This window comes from Acipenser ruthenus, chromosome 9 (genome assembly GCF_902713425.1).
Source record: "Acipenser ruthenus chromosome 9, fAciRut3.2 maternal haplotype, whole genome shotgun sequence".
In the NCBI taxonomy this organism is placed as follows: Eukaryota; Metazoa; Chordata; class Actinopteri; order Acipenseriformes; family Acipenseridae; genus Acipenser; species Acipenser ruthenus.
Window position 1 is genome coordinate 6,530,460 of NC_081197.1, and position 20,368 is coordinate 6,550,827.

A 20,368-nucleotide genomic window follows, 5' to 3' on the forward strand; every position below is an offset into this window, starting at 1 on the left:
CAATGTGGTCTAAGGTTCAAATGAAAAAGCTCCCCCAATGCACCTCAACATAGACCTGCATAACATCCCCTACCATTATGTCTTAAACTGCCAATCATGACAAACTCAGTTTGGTGACCAGGTTTCTCTCAACACTGGAGAGTATCCCTACCTCATAAGAACCACTGTGGGCTCTGTAGGATTTAGGACTGTATGTTGCTGGCTCAGAGATACTCCTATGAACATGTGTCCAGGATATTGCTCAGCACTTCAGTAACAAGCAAAAACCCAGGACTACTGTGTTATCCTTATTGTCTTTCATAATCCCCTGCTCTCAGCGACACTAAGCAGGGTTAGAAACTCACAATCGCCCAAGGCAAATTAAATCTGATGAGGACTAGTTGATGTCTGTGTTTCAGTGGTCCTCTGGGCGCATACTGAAAACAAATGCACACACACGTGCACAGTGTTGCGTTAAAAAATGCAGGAAAGTAAATTTTCTAATGGGGTGTAACAGTGGTGAATAAGCATTCATAATGCTTACAAAACAGTCACTCGGAACTGAAACCTCCCTTCATCTCCCCTGCAGTGCCAACCCCACTTACTGACGTTTTACGTTTGTGTTCTCCCTCTGCGTGGGATGCAAAGTTTACTGGGGTGTTTGAATCCACTGAAACACGTTGCATCTTTGAAGTGTAAAGTCATTTTACAAAAATGTGGAGATTTATACTGGGTTGTGACCTCGCCACCACAAAAGAAAGACTGAAGATGTCATTAGCAAAGGGGGCCGATTGTACCAACGAGGTCAAAAAATAGGCCATGTTTTATTAAACATTTTAAAACTAATAAAATAAACAATTACCATAATTAACATTATCGTAATATGTTTCTTAAAACATAATAATACAATATATTTATAATAAAGTTGAGTTCTTACCTATAAACAACAGTAACACATTTAAAGTTTGAGACTGTCTGTAGCTTGGTGTTGTTTACATTATCGTCAGCATACTTCAGGATTTTTAAGTGTTTTTTAAAAACACACTTTTCTTATACCAATACAGTACTGGTGAGCGATAATCAGTTAGTATGAAAACCAGGCTTAATCACTGATAATAGGTGCACAGGAGGTGATTCTGTGAGCGCTCAGGGGCTCAAGCACCGATGGGGGAAAATAAGGTCCCGCATGGCGCAAATAAATCACCTGTTCTGTCAAAATACTAGTGCGGATGCTTCACAATTAGAACAGTTATTACAGCGTTTAAAAAGTAAAACATTCACTGGCGACACTGACAAACCGGAAGGCGATCCTTCACATATTCAAATCCATTTATACAAGGTCTCCCAGCTTTCTTGAAAAGATCTGCGTTTCCCTCTTTTGTATTTGTTATGATCTCATTAGTATCCGACCTAGCAGATTTAGTGCCCGTCAGTTCTGGCAGATTCTACTATTGAAGCAGTTTTCTCCCACTGCTAATTGGGACTTTAGTACGGGAGTACATTAATTATTATTGGTAGTGATTCATAGTTATGTAACCACTCACAGACTGTAACCCCCAACTCCACAAACCAGCCAGCATTTTTGTAAACAGCAACACATGTAATGAATAATAATAACAAAGAAAAAAAAATTGTGTGTCAATTTCAGGAGGAGCTTCGTGGTCGGCAAGGTGACACGGCTGAGAGAATTTCTTTCCTCTGTCGTCCCGTCTGGTGCTGTCAGTTTCTCAGCACACAACAGTAGTCGCTCAGTAACGAGGTGCAAACAGATGATTGATTGATCTGTAGAAACGTTTACTAAGGTGTTACTTTGTTAAAAATAAATAAATAAATAAATAAATAAATAAAATCTAAATTTATACTTTTTTTTTTAATTTAAATAAAATGTAAGCCTATTTTTAGGGACCCCAACTGTTGTTGATTCCAACTTAGGCACTTCACATAAGTACTAGTACGTTTACATCAGGACTAGCAAGTTTCAATATTGTTAGTTTTTAAGTTAAGTGTTTTTTTTCATATTAACTAATTCTGTAGCTTTAACTCAAGGCTATGTCGAAACAATAAAGAGTGAAAAAACAAACTTTCACACATTGCTAGATTAACCATGAAAATTAAGCTATCACAAACTGAATCGTTTACTGTTTCCATCTACATAAGGCAAAAACGAGGTTTTGTCACCACAGCAGGTTATTAAATCCCCTATTCCCTTCTAAACAAGATTTCTTTTACATCGTGCAGACTCTACAGCATGTGGGCTGGTTAACAAGTATACATTAGCTATGGACTTTTAATTTCCATACTGCAATTGTGAAATTTTGTATTTGTTCAGCAATGATGCTGATCGATTTTCAGTCACTTTGTTTTAGGCCAGACTTAAATCTACAAGGGGAAACAATTTGAAGCCTGTCATAAAGCCATTAGTGGCAGCATTCTGTTTCAGAAAATAATCAGGCAAATTGATAGCAACCCCCTTCACCCCCATCCCCCACCCCTCCCCGAAACTGTATTATTTGTATAAAGAATACTCTGTGTCACGTCTAACCTGTTTAACATACTGTATTATGATTGATATCTATCATTCTCTATTGTGCTTTCTGTCTTTTTCAACCACTTCTAAATATCTGTCGTGGTTTGAAAAAGGACCATTAGAGGTTTGCAGCTGTAATTTCCATCCCCTCTGGCACAGTTGCAGAGGGGAAGTAAGCACAGTGAATGATGAAAGCGAAAACAATATGATGGAGACCACACTTACCAGGATGATAACAGGTAAGAAATGACATATTTAGAAATTGTACATGGCATATTATCCCATTAATTCAGAAGAGAAAACACACCCACTCTTCTTATGAATTTTGCATGTCAATCTAGTAAATATTAGTAGCTGCAGTTATACACATGCATGGGATTTTTCAAAATTTCTGTAGTGGTTTGAAAAATGACCACTAGAGGCGTGCAGCTGTGCAGAATGCCTTATTCTCTCTTTTTATGCTGATGCTCCTGGACTCATGTGCTTTTAACCAAACCCACTACAACCCTTGTTCCTACTGGACCAACAGTGTATAAAGTCCTGTCCTTCCTTTGCCCTCTCAAGGACAGGTTTGGAAACTTCTGGCATTCACAGTAAAGTCCTGTATCCCTTGAAGTCATTCACAATTGCTGCCTTAAAAGTAGCACCTAGTTTTTTTATGAATCACAAATCAGAGAAACTGTATTTAAAAAGGCTAAAACTCCCTTAAATCAGCAATGCTTGTGATGTTTTTAATGATGTTCCATCAGTGCAAAAAGAATGCCTCATTCTCTCTGTAGGTGGGGGACGCTTAGCATTATAATATCTGCACTATTGTTTATAAACACATTGAACGTAGCAGGTCTCTGGGTCCAATGAATTAATTATATTTATGTTTAAACAGAAAAGAAAAGCGTTGAGAAGCAAACTTAAAGCAATATGAATTGTGACTCTCATCAGAATTTTTTTTTTATGGCTTTATCTCTATCCCGGTTTTGCAGGTTAGTTTCCTGACTTATCTGACAGGTTGTTAATGCCTCTCTAGACTACACTGAGTAAAGAAAAAAAAAGGACAAAGGATACAGGAACTGAGATCTGCTGATACTTGTATTTACTGAGTAATTGTCTTTAAGTAGTATTTGTTGGCAGGTATTACATAAATCAAAAAACACACCTATTTATTAATGTGTTGGCTTCAAAACAAGAAAATCTGCCCTTCCCTCACCTTTACAATGGCCAATCAATGGCATTTAACTCCTGTGGAAGCAACTTTTCCTCTCACCCAGGGCACTGAGATTTCTACTGTCGTACTGCCATACGGAGGCCATAAATTGACAATGAAAATATGTTGCAAAACTATCAAATCGAAGTGATTCGTCACGTAAACGTGACCTTTCCTTAACCCTAACATGAGCTACCGCTGTGGAAACTGGGATATTTATTTCTTTGTCAAGTTTAATCAGAGATAACACCTTGCCCAGGGCTACAATCCCACAATTCACTGCAGAGATGACACATGTTTAAGGAAACTAAGGAAAGTGAAAGAAAATAAATCCTATCAAAAGGATAAAATAATGGTAACACAAATAATCTCTTCTCAAATAGCAATTCATTTGTGTCAGTTTGATCACAAGTTTGATATTAAATAACAATGATTGATAACAATAATCAATAATTGTGTAAAAAGGGAAACCGAGGCACCACATTGTTTTGTGTTGAGTAATTAACACGTTTTATTCCATTTAATACTGAATAACTTTACATTTCTTAAAGGCAATTATTTGGAAAATACAAGTATTGACACACTAATATTTATGTTTTTTCAAAAAGATTTTAACAGCACCTTAAAACAATAAAACTGAAAGAAAATATTTTTTTATTTTTGCTCTTCCCCATTCTTGAAACCTTTTTTTTTTCCTTGGTATTACAATTAACCTTGTCTTCTAGCATCCTCAAGCAACTTCAAAGTCATTTTCATAATTTCTCTTGCAGGATGGCTCCCCATTGTTTGAACAACACCAGCACTATAAAGAATTGAGATGAGATGTATGCAAGCAACAACAACATTCACCCCCTACCTCCCTCTGAAACCAAGCTGGATATCTCATGAATAATGAAAAATGATTGCCACAATTAACTGCAAATCTAATTCTTTATATTAAATGCCACTGGATGCATTGATTGTCAAGCTGCATGCTCAGCGTGCCCTTTTAAGCAGAGGGAACTCAAGACGGTCAATACCGGGAGCCAATAAACATATCAACTCTTTTTTTTTTTTTTTTTTCCTCTCAGACCTATTCGAGTTAAACTAGCTGCATTTGTGTTTATTTATTGTCAATTGCATGTTGGATTAACCTATTTATTGCTGACTTACAGGATATGTCAGGGCTGTTTTCCTTAGGCGCTTTCCAATTGCTGGGTGACATCACCTCAAACCGATGACAAATGGCCTCTTCTATAAATCACTGGCACCACTTCTAGCTCCCTAAACTTTTGAAGATTCTACTAGAAGTTCACATTTTACTAGAAGTTTACATTTCTCCAACTGCATTGGCTTCCACTCCAAGATTCAACTTTTTTTTTTCGGGTTATTTTACTTTATGGCAGTCCCTAGTTATTCCCTCTTTCACGGCAGGTAAGCTGGTTACTCCTCATACTCATTGCATATGAGGTGTGATTGTCACAAGGGCAGTGGGAATAGATTCACAGCAAGCATTTACAATAAAGAATGAATCTGTTGAAGGAACTGTACAGTACTGCATGTTAACTGATCCCCCCCAACTCCCCATGAAAAGTCACATGGGATACCTTAACTCTTTTAGTCCTACAGTATTAAAGCCTCGAGTTACAAGACTCGTAATTCCGTTTCGTCCATTCTGCAAAACTGCAAAAGAAATAGAGACAGTGCCGACAAATGGCCAGTAGCTCACAATAACTCAACCATATTCATTCAGATTTTACTTGCCTTGTTGAGAAAGCTACTTTAGCAATAATAGTCCCTTATTATCTAAAGTTTTTGCTTTTCACATGTGATCAGTTTACCTTGTCTGCAGTACTCGTCTGACTCCTGGTGAACCATGTCTTTGACCCGAGTCCCGTAGGCCAGTCTTGAGTCCTGGTCGTAGGCTTTGAGTGTTTCGCTGGAGCTGTAGGATTTGGGGTGGAGCTTGCTGTCCTCGTTCTCCACAGAGGAGTTGGTGTAGCGTCGTTCTGTGTCGCGCCGTGCTGTTAGAGACCTGTAGGGTTTTCGTTCCTTCACATCCATGGCTGTCTTGTCTGTGTCTTCCACATTAAAAATTGGTGCTAGAGGAAAATCAGCCCCAAAAATTCTGTAAAAAAAAAAAAAAGAACAAAAAATGAAGGTTTTGTTTATCTGTTTAAAAAAACAAAATGTTTTAGCTTAGCTTGAGTGACATGATGTAAACAGGTAAACAGCCAAATCCATACAGGTGCATCACCAAATCTGACAGGTGAACCTTCAAGCTAAAGGACCAAAACCACCTGATAACAAGTTCTCATGTGTTTACATGGTGTGACAGGATCCTCTTAAGTCAGGTGTTGAATAGTACTGTCTAGCATACACTTTAACTCACCCAATGGTTGCAGCATCTTCTACAAATTAGGCTTTTTTCAAACAGTAGATAAACAGACCATCACAGGCAGTATGGAAGAATATAAACAAGGTTCTTAGTAATGTTAATGCACCATTTGACAGTTTCCATTACAGACATGGCTAAGCTATGTGCTTCCTTCCAATCTCTCTATTTTCTACCAGGTTATGTATATACCTATACCTGAAAAATAAGCGACATATTAAACTAAAACAAGAAAGCGAACTGGGAAACAAGCAATCCATTTATGTGGCTTTTACACACGCTTTAATAAAAAGAGAGCGCAGAATGACTGTGTTAATGAGTTTGTCAGAGCACTGTGCTTTGCTGGACAGACACTGTTTATTGCAGAAAGGTATTTATTGGTGACTTTGTGCGACAGTACTGTCTATCCATCAGCTAAAACACTGCCTTAACCTGACAATCTTAAATCGTAAATATTTGACAGAAAATGGTGATGCTTTAGTTGGTAAACTTATATGGAATGCATTGATGTAAATGTCCAGTGTGATTTTTGATGCATCTCCCGATGGCTTGCACCACCCAGTTCTATCAATTTTCTTTTCTTTTTATGATTTCAAGGCGAACAAACCTGGCTTGTTTTGTGCTGATGTCATGTTCATACCTTCTGTAGATACTATTCAGCACAGCGATTGCCCAAACATTTCTCAAAATACTAGCTAACTTGGGAAAATGTGGCTTCAACTTGCACAGATTCTGCTCATCATACATGCCAGGGACATTATTAATCAGAAACCAGAACTGATATGCATATTCCACATGTAAAGTGTGTATACTAAGATTGTTCCCCCTACGATTTTTACCGATGTTTCAATTAAAAACTTTTTTTTCGATTTTATCCCTATTTTAATATATGTAAAATAAATTCCCGAATTTTTTTTAAAGATAAAAACCGAAAACACAGAACACTAAGCATTCTTTACAGAAGAGCACATACGTTTTACTGGTAATATGTATTATCAAATGTGAGTCAACAGAATTTACATTGGTGTTGAAAAAGTGTGTTAAATAAATACCTAAAGCTGCATGTCTTAAAATAAACACTTATTCAGAGCTGGGAAGTGTCCACATTTACCATATGCAATCAATGCATTTAACTAAAATAAGAAATGCCGATAGCAAACGCTAATAATGTATTCTACACTGGCTTCACAATCGTAGCAGCTGTTGCTTAAGAGCTGTTTAAGATTCAATTACGATCTGAATGGCTTGCAGGGTGAGAGACAAAGCAAGGGCAGATATGGTATACTTGAACTTAATGTATAATGGACTGGATTTTGTCTCCTGTACAAAGTGTAATCCAATGTGTTTCTAATGGAATAAAATGTCCACCTATATAATCCCAGAGTTGTTTATTGCTAGTTTTGGATAATTAACATAATTTTTTATTCCAAAAGTAGAACTTTGCATTGAATTTATATATTCATAAATCTGTCCTAACATGTGAACAGTTTAAATGCTTTCAATGATTCTTGTTTTTGCTGTCAGAAGAATGCTATACAGTATTATCCTACAGCCCCAAATCCCACAGTAACAGCACATACCTTTATAATTGTGGTGGACATAGAATCGAATAGTATTGAATTCATAACGACAAGAATTGGATGACAGCATTAACAATTTATAGCACAATATATGCAATACTTGGTTTCAACTTAAGGTAATTTAAAATGATTCCAGACCCCAGGGGTCCAATAAAACCTTAACTGATTGACTAATTATTTGATTAATTGATTTGTTCATTGTACGAATGTCAATATCACTTAGAGTATGAACAGCAGTCATCTATTTTAATTGAATGCATTTTCACAGTTTTTATTTATTTATTTATTTTTACATAGAGTATACACCTGACTGCAATAGACTCCACTATAGATTTGATATTTGAATACAAATACGAGAATTTCACACAATAGGAAATAAACAAAATAAAATGGAAACAAATATACAGATTTGATATCTGAAAACAAATACGAGAATTTCACACAATAGGAAACAAACTAAAATAAAATATATATATGAATAACTATGGTATCAGCACAAACTACAAGTTTAGTGTGAGTATGAGACCATAGAAAACCAATAGTGGATTTATATTTGTGATGTTAAATAAAGCTATTATTTGAGTATGGACCGGCGAATAAGTGGTGATCCCCTGATGATACGGAAAAGTTCCTTCATGATAAAGTGATGTTTGTAAACCATTTGTATCTTTTTTTCAGTGCAAATTACCCAGCAATAAGAGATAACGAGGCACCATTAGGTTTAAGTTCCTCAGGCACCATTATTTACTTTCTACCTGAATGCACCAGTAAAATGCACCCTTTGAAAAGCCTCTGGCGCTGGACTCCTGCAAGGAGTTGGAATGAGGCTGCCAGGAGTTTATAAATAAGGACGTCTACAGAAATGTGAACATTTGTGAGCGTGTGCGTGTGTGTGTGCGTGTGGTGTGTGTGTGTGTGTGTGTGTGTGTGTGTGTGTGTGTGTGTGTGTGAAAGGCCTTGGAAAGAATATGGGACCTGCTAATTGGGCCGCAAGATCCCACAAAGATGCTGCTCTACAAACCATAACTATGCATAATGCAATCCAATACTATAGTTGTTTGTCTGTTTACAGAATTACACACTTTAGCACTGCACCTCCAATACTCTATTCATTTTTTACAGCACAAAGAAGTCACCACTGATACTTTCCAGTGTGTTTGAAGAATGCTGCATTCAGAACGCTGCTGTGAGCTACCACTGCTTGATGAGCCACAGTGAATTCCAGGAATAAAAAACACTGGAGTGGACAGATGCTGGTATAAAAACATAACATTAAAAAAAATGAATCCCATCATTTAAGACAGATGCATGCCAGCAGTGTTAGAGCAATTACTGGGGCTTCTGAATGAGTTATTATCTTAGCAAACACTCGCATTCTTCAATCTGACCCTAAAAAGGTCTTACTTTTAATCACAGCAACAACATGTTAACTGACCACTTACATTAAATTACTTTAATAGGAACAAACAAACATAGAAGCTCTTTGGAAAATGTTTTTCTTTGTGAGCTACTTCATGTTTAGGAAATATAATCAAAGCCAGCATGTCTCCAGCTTGCAGACTGTTGCACAGTCCTCATATTATTGCAGTGGCTTTGCGCATGTCAGTGTAGTGTTTCAAAATTGATTCGTAGTTTCAGCATTGTTATCCCTAAGGTTTAAGAGGGGTGAGGGTGGATTTTCCTCACTGAGATTTGGCAAACAGGTAATATTCATTAAGTGTAATAATCCCTTTCAGTATGGATATTTTTGCTGTTGACATGCCTTAACACAGTCTGGATGTAGAAAAATTGGCATATAAAGAAAACAAGAAAAAGATTGCATTATAGTCATCTATAACCTTAAATTATTATTAAAATTATTATTATTATTATTATTATTATTATTATTATTATTATTGCTGCTACAGCAAATCCCAGCTATGTATTTGGCCTTAACAACACTATTTACTATTTAGAAAAGCATTTTCTAAACCAAGGTTATATAGCAAATGCAGAAGTTCATGTATAATGAGACCCTGGACTACTAAAGCAGGTATACTACAAGAACGAAATCAGACACCAGCATTGCATTTCAGCAGTTTGTTCTGATTATTATGAATGTAAACCTGACCAGCAGACATGTCCACTCTGTTGTGTTTTTAAGATTTGAATCCCCCGTTTCATGATATATATTTTGATATTGCTTGTTGTGCTGTTAAAATTGAAAATGTGTTTCTGGTTTGATAAAAAAAAAAAAGAATAATTCCCAGATCACAGTAAAACAAATCCCAAATACATAAAACGTCTTGAGATTGTAGTTGGTTGTAAACTCAGTGCTTTGAACTGTGTGCAATTCTCGATAAACAAAAATAGCGCAACATCTGTCAATGAGGGAAATGACATTGCCTTCTAAGAGATTCAATTATATTTACTTCCTGAACTTGCACTAGAAATGCACTGAACAGAAAGCCAGGGCAAAATGTATCTAGTCTATCTTGTGAAAAAAAAAAATATCTTCAGTATGACAAACATGGCCTTTGTCGACTGTGGGGGTCACCTTTTGTTCAAATCGACAGCTGAAAAGATGCCAGTGATTAATGACTTGCCACTTACACAGACACGAAACCGCCCCGTCAACAAAAACAGCTTTTCTCCCTCGGAAAGAAAGAAAGTTTTAATTCAGTATTGAAGGACCAATTTAAGGAGTCTTGCTTCTAGGTTGCTAATGTTCTGGCTTTTGCCCAGGAGATTTCAATCCCATGTAACTTCCATCCACTGCAAAAGACAGCTTTACCCGAAGGCATTTTGCTTTAGTCACAAAAGAGTGAGCTACTTTGAAAATGTGTCACTCACCCTCCTTATCACATTCCTTATGCCTTTTTAATTGGTTGGTAAGCCTGGTTGCAATCTTAGAGGCCATGGGAACCAAAGAGCAACCTTTTCAGCAAGCATTGAACAATTACAACATTTTGACAAGTGGTATTTAATACAGCTGATATCATCACCATTTCAATAAATGCCACCTGTCCTATAATATGCCGGTCAAGTGCCAGACAAGCATTTGTGAGACATACGTTGCCAGGGAGCCTGGTTTTATCTTCAATGAGGCAATCTGTTTGTGTACAAGGAGTAATTCAACTGCTTGTAGACCCAACAACTTAATAAAACCATTGGTTCATATTGCAGTCCAGCTAGTATTAAGATAATACTTGTTGGAATCTGACCTTAATGGACCCAATCTCTGCTCCCAGGTGCTGTTCTTATGACATCTCAAAAAGGCTGAACATGTTGCTTCCCTTTTTTTAGAGTGATCATGTTCTTTTTTTATTGTAACTGTTGCCTTTGATCCAATTTTTATAAACTTTGTCCGATATTATAATAGTTCCTGTTAACTCAACTAGATGCGTGATGTACCAAGGTTCTACCTACTTTGTACAATATCAATACTATGATTTTATAACTGTCTTTATGTCAAGCATTTAATCAAAAATTAATTTGCCATTCGGGACTTGCTACAGTAACACTAATTCATCTGATGAACTTTACCTTATAGAAAAAGCAGAAAACACCACATTCACCAAGCAACCCTCAAGTTACTGTAAAGTGTCTAAAAACAGCTCGGGCTACCAACTACTGTACCATAACAGAAACTGATCCTAAAACATACCAGTGTACACAACATGGGAAAGACATCTTAAAAAAAATAATGACATGCTTGGCAAACTAATGGTAATCCTAATGGTAATGGTAATGGTAATCCTAGGCTGGGTAGCAATTTATTGGGGAGCATCTTCTGTGACACGGGCTACAATTAGGTACAGTATCATAATCCAAACTGGGTGCTTATTTTGACAGAGGCTAAATATACATTTTGCAGAACTGCAAAAGATAAGGAAGACCAGCTTTCATTGTCATTCCTGCCTGATCTTAAAAAAAGTGCACACACACACACAAACCCCAACTGAGCCCTTGAGTCAGTCAGCTGTTTCACCAATTTCCATCAGTCAGTGGGCCTGCAGTGTAAGCACTTAACTGCCTCATGCATCATGCAAAAATCCAAGGCATCAGGGGTTTACTTTTGCATGATGAGAACAGTTGAGATCAACCCTTTATTAACCTATCATACTTTTTTGTTTATGATGGTTGCCGAGTATTGAACTGTATATAACTGTTCTTCCCTGGTCTTGCCAAAACCTTAAATCCCTCAACCCCTATAAAAGTGAATGATAAAATGATTTTGCAGCTCAGAAGATCAATCCTGTAAAAACATATATTCCACATGTTCATGAAAAGTAGACTGAAATCATCGCCTGTGGGAAAACATATTCCTGCAGCTTCCCAATACTTCCCAGACTCCTTTGCAGCAACACAAATAAGACACAGTGATTCCCCCACAGGTGGGCGACTGCTTTAGACATCCATTCCATAAAATAACTGTGAGGCATTTTCAGGGTTTTTTTTTCTGCCCGTAATCTTCAATTCAAGTAGCAGGGGTTCAGAAAGCTCCTCATTAAAATACATCACTGACACCCCCCCACCCCCACACACAATGGTGTAGGGACAACAAAGAAATTCCTAAGCATGACCAGAGTTATGTCACTGCTGACATTTAAGAGCAGCTAAACTGGCAGGCACTCCCAATCCTTTTCGAAGTCATTCATGTGCTCATGTTCAAAGAAATCGGTACTATCACACAAAAAAAGCTTTTTTAAAAAGTGGATGAAAACAGGCCCCTCTAGGTGAGGATGAATAGCTTTCTTACCGAGTTCTAATCCACAAGTGCCTGGAGTCCAGTGCTGCACACAGCCTACATACAAAAAAATAAAACAGAGTCTACAAAAGCCCTAAATACAAACAAAAGTAGCTCCAGACCGCTGTGCTGGCAGTCTTGTTGCTAATCACCTTTTTTGTGATTCAAGGTAAGAGCTGACGCAAAAATATATATTTTTTTTTTTTCGTGATCCAGCTTTGGTGACCAGTAAATAATGAGATAAAAACACATTTATTCACTTCCCGCGCAGCTTTAAATGTGGGTTTCTAACCTTGAAGAGGCCCAGACAAAAAATGTTAACAGTAATGCAGCAGGGTAGTTTTTAAAGAGATAGCACAATATGGATGAGAATGCTCCAATGTATCAACTTCTAAAGCCTTTTCCAAAGCTCTAAAGGGGATCAGAGAAGTTAAAAACCCATAGCTTCAGCAAACTGGAACAAGGTGAAAAAACTAAGATCAGAAGGAGTACATGTTTGGTTAATAAACTCACCGGAGGCAGAAAAAAACTGTTAAAGATGACAAGCGTCAAGGCATTTATCTTAAAAATGCGCCACCGTGGGTAGATGGACAGGGCATTTTTTATATCATGATGACTCATTAGGGTGTGATTACTGCTCATTATCCAACACTACCAAGGCCTAGAATTAATTTATAGCACAAGCCAAGGTGAAACCAATCCTAATTCCAGCTAAGAAATAATCAACTGGTAATAATCCCCTGCTTGGGAGAACTAAAGCTGTAGCCCTGCATTACTACCCGACATGTCGATTGATTTCTGTACAGCTTGGGAGCAGAGAGACTGGACAGGCACTGTGCATGATTGCTTTCAATGGGATTATTATACAACTGGCAACAAACATCTTCTCACTAGACATGGAAGGAAGACTGAGTGGTTAATTTTGGTTGGTCACCACAGCTATTTTTCTAGGTTACAAAACTAACCTACTTACTGAAATGACAGGAGGGGGGCTGGTGTATTTCAGATTGCATGCCTTGTTAATGACCTTTTTCTATAACGGCAGACACATTCCTAAGGGGGTTTGAGGGCCCAAATTTAAAATACAATTAACCTCCGCAACAACACTTAGCCACCACTGGCACTGCATGCTTTAAAAAATATCCTATTACATGTTCAGGCAAATGAAAGTATGTTATAATATCCTTGTGTTTTGCACAATCTTAGCCATTCATATTTAGATTTGCTAAAACAGGGGTTTAACCCCCCCTCGCCCCACATAACCCAAAGATGTCTCTACAGCACAGTTGTTGGGCTCTATTTATGGTACCTCCTGTATCATATATTTCATGGTTGTGGTTTTCTTGTTTTCATAAAATGTCATCATGTGTTTTCGCTCTTGAGGCCACCCTCTCGGATTACTGTTCCAAGCAGAAGAGGCTACTGTGAGCAGGCAAGGGGAATAACACTACTGTAATAATTTTCACATGATTTCATCAGGACACTATGCGAGGATGACGCTCCTATCCCATAGGGTAAATAAATAAACCTGTAGGACTACAAACCACTGGCTGTACACTACCTGCCTCAGTAGAGGTAAAAGACACAGGTAGTGCATCTTCATTTACTATGCACAGTAGGTATACCAGCTGATTAGACATTAATATATTTCTTAAGTTGCCTTAATGGGATTACACCACTTTTTGTTTACATGTCCCTTTGTAAACCTAATTACACTAACAATCTCGAAGATTCAGCTACTTAGTTAATTACAATTTGATTTGTAAAATCCCGGGAGATTCACTAACGCAGTTATTTCTGCTTAAGCATTCATGATTATTTGATTTTGTTAATGGTTTTTAGTCGCTAAACCGTGGTATGTGCTTTATCACAGACAAAGCTGGTCTCACAAATAAACATTAGGATCGCAGGAGTACAAATGACATGGGGCGTGGGGGAGCTTGCTGTCTTTTACTGGTTTGATTCTTGGCAGGTCATCACTGACAATCTGAAAGTCATTTCCATCTGTTGGTGCTTCGGGGGCCATGAAGAAACCAGATCTGCTGGTGTCAAAAAGTTTCCTATTCAACAGGTGTCCCAATCACAAGATAAACACCATTACAACTGGAGATTATTAAGACTCTGTTTATAGTTTCATGGATTAGATGTGCACGTTGTTTAAAAATGACCCTCCCTTTCCCGCACAGGGTGGTCTCCCTCAAGGCTAAGGCAATACAAAGAGGGCTTCATTCTACAGTGTTGTTGTCGTCAATGTGTTGTGAGTTCAAATGATGTTTGTAGAAGTTACAACAGATAAAACGCTTACAGAGTGTTTACAAGGCACATTAAAAATACCACTGTGCACCACCTGTTATAATACAAAAGTATCTTCGCTGCAACAAAATGCATCACATCCTAAACACATTTTTCAATGGTATTTTGAAATACAGAGTATTCCTATTTACTTTTCATTTTGTATTGTTTTATTAAGATGCTAAAACAGAGTTGTACTTGTGCCACATATATAACACATATGAGATATAAAAAAAAAACAGTCTGTGCTTGCTGATGAAATCCTTAACAGGGATACACTGTTGCCTAAATCATTTAACAACTGTTTATCTTACAGTATAGGGAGAATGACACATGGATTTTTTGCCTAGCCCTAAACCTTGGATAAAAAGAGGCTCTGCAGCTGAAGGCCTATCAACAAATCTGGAGTAATTCTCTACCCCACTCCACAGTGCTCACTATGCCCAGTGTCCAGTTATTCAGGCACATCAAAATGGTCTCCAAGCCAGCGTCAAGACTTCATGGAGGCAACATCCCCACGTGGATCAAGCAAGTTGACTGACTGGCGAAAGGGTTCCGAATAATTAATTAGAATTCAATCACGACAGGGGTCCGTAGACATGAGGGCAGCCTCTGATGTGCTGCAATTAATTTCCTTGTAAGAGGATTATTATTAACATGGTATACAAGCCCCTGTACACCCATTAAGAAACTGAATCATGTTCGCTCATTATTCCTATATTTTATGGTACATTTTTAAGACACTGTTTTATTTTTCACTGAAAAAAACATCACATACAGTAAAGCTTTTAGAAGATACTGTTTGCATAATATGTAAATTGAAATCCTTTTTTTATTGCGGGGAGACCGAGATGAAGTTCACTGTCTTGTGGATTTTAGATTCCATTGGTTTTCATTTCTCCTAATATTGACTTCAAAGCCGTAGAAGACTATACTGCATAGCTGGGCTAATTATACTGACCAGCAATTGAGCCAGCTGAATTATCCTGTTGAAATCTTTGGTACAGCTCTTAACTAGGTTTTTACCCAATGCAGTCACATTACGATCCCCTGATTTCACCTGAAAAATTGTAATTCAATACAATACAACCATAAAAAAAAACATATATTAAAAGGGGCAATAGCTTTTAGTAATGCCAAACTTCTCATCAGCATAACACCTTTCTCAAAACTTTGCTGTTTTGTTTTTCAGCCTTTGACTCTGGCGAAACCCATTTGTCCACAGCACTATAGAATAACTTCCAGTGCAGCAGGTTTTAAGACCCCATCTGAGCCTCACCTTCCTTAATGTGCTGCACACAGGACTTGTCTGCTCCTCCTACTGTACTTCTCTATCTATAGTGAGTACAGAAAATGGCCAAATTCAAAGTCACTGTTTTTATTTATAGGTCAGGCTATTACCCCTTTACCACTAATCCTAGGAAGTGTAATACGAGGTAAATGAAGTTATTAATCCCAGAACAGGAAATCAAGATATGCTACTAAAAATCTCGCAGCTCCTGGGAGAAATATTTAAAACCGAGCTGTATCATCAGGATCCTGCCACAAAGATTACAAAATATTACGCTGATACCCCTGCTCTCCCTATAATAGAGAATAAGACAGTTTGACTGTTAATTGTGAGTCAATTAAAATGTACAGGACTGCTGATCATAAGGAAAGTTATAGGCAATGCGCAGCCTGACCACGCACCCTGCAGAACTAAGTATGAACCGCTCAGCTCAAGTAAGGAAAACTAAAAAATACTCCCATATTTTAATTTTTTGATGTAGGGGGAAACCTCGGGGAATCCGTGGCTGAGGGTAGCCCTTCCTCCAGGCTCTAAGCGGTCAACTCCCGTTTCGGCCTCCCAGCGCGTGACTGGCTGGCCGAAACAAAAGAAACTACATGGGAGAATAACACACGGAGCCTTTATGCGCTTGCTGATGACGTGTTGGTTATGGGCGGATTCTCCTGCAGAAAAGCAACCAAATTTACAATCTCTAAAGCTTAAATTGTTATTTCCTGGTACATCATCACTTTCTGTATCAGACTCACTTTCATGGTCTACCAAAGTGAGACTGGGGCAGTGGGAGTGATCATGGCCTGTCAGTGCTGGAAGAAACAGGGAACAAGGAGGAAGCAGTTCAAATCTGAATATCCCAAATAAAAAATAAGAACAAAAACGTATGCACAACAATGACGGGACCAGTGGAAATGGGCCTACTTTATGAAGTTTTTCCTTATGAGTTAATTAAATAATGTGTTTTTTTTTTTTTAAGTCATTTTGTTATTTAAGTTTAGTGCCCAGTCATGAACTTCATACAATTTTATCCCCAATTAAAATGTCACCTCGTTGCATGCAAGCTACAAACTACAAACCAGTTGGCAAGCCTGACCAGTAGGGGTTGCTGTTCAAGCACCCCTCAGCTGACTGTCCTTGCTTCCTGTTGTTCACTAGCCAAGCTCAGCGGCTCATGACCAGGATTTGAAACAGCATGCTCCTGGTTGTTAAATGAGTGCATGAATTAAAGGATAAAACAGCCTTGCTCTGAAGCAGCCAAATTGTCATTTTATCTTTAGCATATGCTTTTTTTTTATTTTTAGATGCTACACTTTAGCTTGTCTAATCTAGCAATTTTATGTTCCCAAGTATGGTGGATTAGACAGGTTTTACTGTACCATAGTAATCCCGAATTTGCAGCGATATTGCAAGAAACCAGACAGAAATAAAAATGTCAAGGAGGGAATACAATGTTTTGGTATTACTTCACAAGCATTACGGCCACGGTATGGTTCTTTTAAAATACATAGGATTTGTGGAAGACATTTTGGAAGGCAGTTTGGTCTAATGATTAGTGTTTTAGAGTCAAAAGAGCTGGGAATATATATCAGCACCTTTGAGTGAAACAGACGCAAGATACAACTGGCCGAAGGAAAATTCAGGAGTATTGTGTTAACTGTGTGAAGTTAAAAATCTCAATAAACAAACCACAGCTATAATATATGGTCACCAGCTCAATACCAAAACTCCATTAAACAGAAAATACAGCATGTAAGGCACTGCACTGCTGTGTAATAAAATCAAGATCTGACTGTAAACAAGATACTGAATACATTAAAAAGAACAAGCAAACACTAAATAACCAGGCTTGAAATAATCACATTTAAGATGGGTTATTCTTCTCTTTCAAGCAGCTTTGTTTAATAACTGCTGCTAGGAAAATGTTCTAACAATCTCAACTGAACTGCCTTTTTTCATCATACTTGCATCATCGTATACGAGCAATATTTACAGTGAAACAGCAGCAGCAATAGCATCAGTGATGCTGAGGGAATGAGCCTGAGATGGTCCCCAAGAGACCTGAGCAAACTGAAGCAGGAATACTTTCTTTCCATTTTCACTGTAATAAATTACACTGTATTAACACAGCTTGCTGGCAATGAAAACACCGCAGAACGCCCTGTCTTTTCCAGGCCTTTGTTTTTCTTCTGCTTAATGAAGCTTTTAACTAAATTGACACCGTAAAGTTGAATACGTTAGCCAGATTTTGGTCCCTCCAGCAGGCAATAGCTTGATAGTTGGGGCAAAAGATTAAGAGACAAGAAATCAAGGGTCGAGATCCAAGCCTAGCTACCAAAAATACTTATAGATCTTTCAATTTGATATATTACTTGAAATTCTCTATGTTGTCTGCTATCTGTGTCAGAGGAAGATAAATGTTCTCTAAAACTGCTGTTGGTTCCCAGCAAAAGCTTTACCCTGCTACTACATTACTGCATACTGTAGCACTCAGCATCTGTTTGTCTTCATTGTTAACAGGGATTGATACAGGAGGGTGCAAAGTGCCAACCCTTCACCTACAAGCATTCTGACAAAGATAAGACTTACAGCATACAGAATGACACGGGGAGAGAGCTGATCTACCAAACTGGTTCAGGACCACAGGTAGTTCAGAACCGACGAGCACTAACACCAAAGCCTTAGTTCTGTGAAGAATTATGCTTCTGGAGGTGCTGCGTCCCACATTTTTCCTAAACGATCATTCTTAGGGTTGGCACTGCAGAATACACCTTACCACATGGACATGCACCTGTGAATTGGAATCTGAGAGTTCTGTAAGTCATGTCCGCCAACCTGCAGCCAATCACATTAGTGCTGATGTCACTGAAACGACACAAAGATGGTCATTCTTTATAGTGGCCTACTGTGCAAAATATCAACACAACACTTAAGAATGGGTGTGAAGTATAAAAAACGTCTTTCATTTGGTTTTATAGCTTTTATAATTCAGGGGATTTTGTGTCAAATGAGTCCAACTCCTGTGCTTTGTATATTTTACAGCCGACTACATTAGAAAGACAGCTGGCAAGGCTGACAGTGCATAATACATCCAAAGCAGATTCTTGTCAGACTTTGCATTTATGGGGTTTTTGGAGCATCAGCCTTACCTACAGTATTATACAGTGTTACTTTAACATACAGGCCGAGATAGGCAACTCTGGTTCTGGACTATCTGTGGTAAGAAGAAAAAGAGCACTCACTTCGCATCTTTAAAAAAAAAAAAAGATGACTATTTATTTCCTCATTTTAAATGATTCATTGTAAATGATCAAATCATTTTAAAATAAAGAAATAAATAGTCATCTTTTTTTTTTTTTTTTTTTTTTTTAAAGATGTGAAGCGAGTGCTGGTTTTCTTCTTACCACAGATTATATTTTTCTTTGACCACGGCACCCGGAGTGAATGTTATGAACTGAGATTCCAGGTGTTTCTTTGGAGTTGAGCAGGCCCTTTAGATAATTTAATTCCTGGAGTATCTTTCCATTATAGCTTCACTAGGTATAATTCAATGATTAAGTGCTTTAGGACCTGGTCAGGGGTTAAACTGGTCCAATTTAACAACTAAAGGCATGGTTATAACAAAGACATGGACGCTGCCTACCCCTGCAGTAGAGTACACAATTATGAACCCGCCAGCAGCTGTCCAATAGGTATCTAGGACACTGGGTAGCACAGGAACAGTAGCAAATACAGAACTAAGCAAACCACAAGTGAAAGAAGACATGTGCAGAGAGTTCCAGGGTCCAATAAGCTGTTTGGTATTTAATCTGTTGGTTGTCACGATATATATATATATATATATATATATATATATATATATATATATATATATATATATATATATATATATATATATATTTTAATTCAGTTGAAACTTACAAAGATATAAAAAAAAACATCAATGGAGATTTTTTTTTTTGTTGAGCGACCTTGACTTGGCCTTCCTCCCAATATGGCTGGCTTTAAAACCATCTTCCTCAACTGCTTCAAAACCAGATGAATGGATTTCTTTTACAAAATGAGTAACCACCCTGCATGTAAAGGTGTGCTGATAAGATTTTGGAGATACTGTAAAGATGACTGACTGGTGGCCATATTTGGCTTTTATTTAGCAGATGGTTTCATGATTCTTTATCCGTTTGTATATTTAGGGATACATTTAAATGACCGTTTTTTAACTGTTTTTCTGTTGCCTAAAAACTAATGATGTTTATCTGAATCCAGTTTAAATGACAGAAAGAGGTCTCTGGTTGACAATTACAGTGGAACGTGTCTTACAGAGGATGCTGCCTCCAGTTATAATACTCTTAATGCTTATTTTCTTTATTATTTCATTTCTGTTTTTGTAAATAATTCTGAAGG

The 20,368-nt window shown here is 37.6% G+C and overlaps 1 protein-coding gene across 17 annotated transcripts in view; it reads right to left on the reverse strand.

The window, feature by feature from the left end:
- Window positions 1-20,368, reverse strand: part of LOC131738039 (teneurin-4) — a 187,817-nt gene that overhangs the window by 124,500 nt on the left and 42,949 nt on the right. For all 17 annotated transcript variants that reach the window (XM_059030986.1, XM_059030975.1, XM_059030980.1 and 14 more), the window contains exon 2: window positions 5,528-5,814. In XM_059030986.1, coding sequence (XP_058886969.1) covers window positions 5,528-5,750 — 223 coding nt within the window. In that variant the 5' untranslated portion in view covers window positions 5,751-5,814. The remainder of the gene's footprint in view (window positions 1-5,527; window positions 5,815-20,368) is intronic.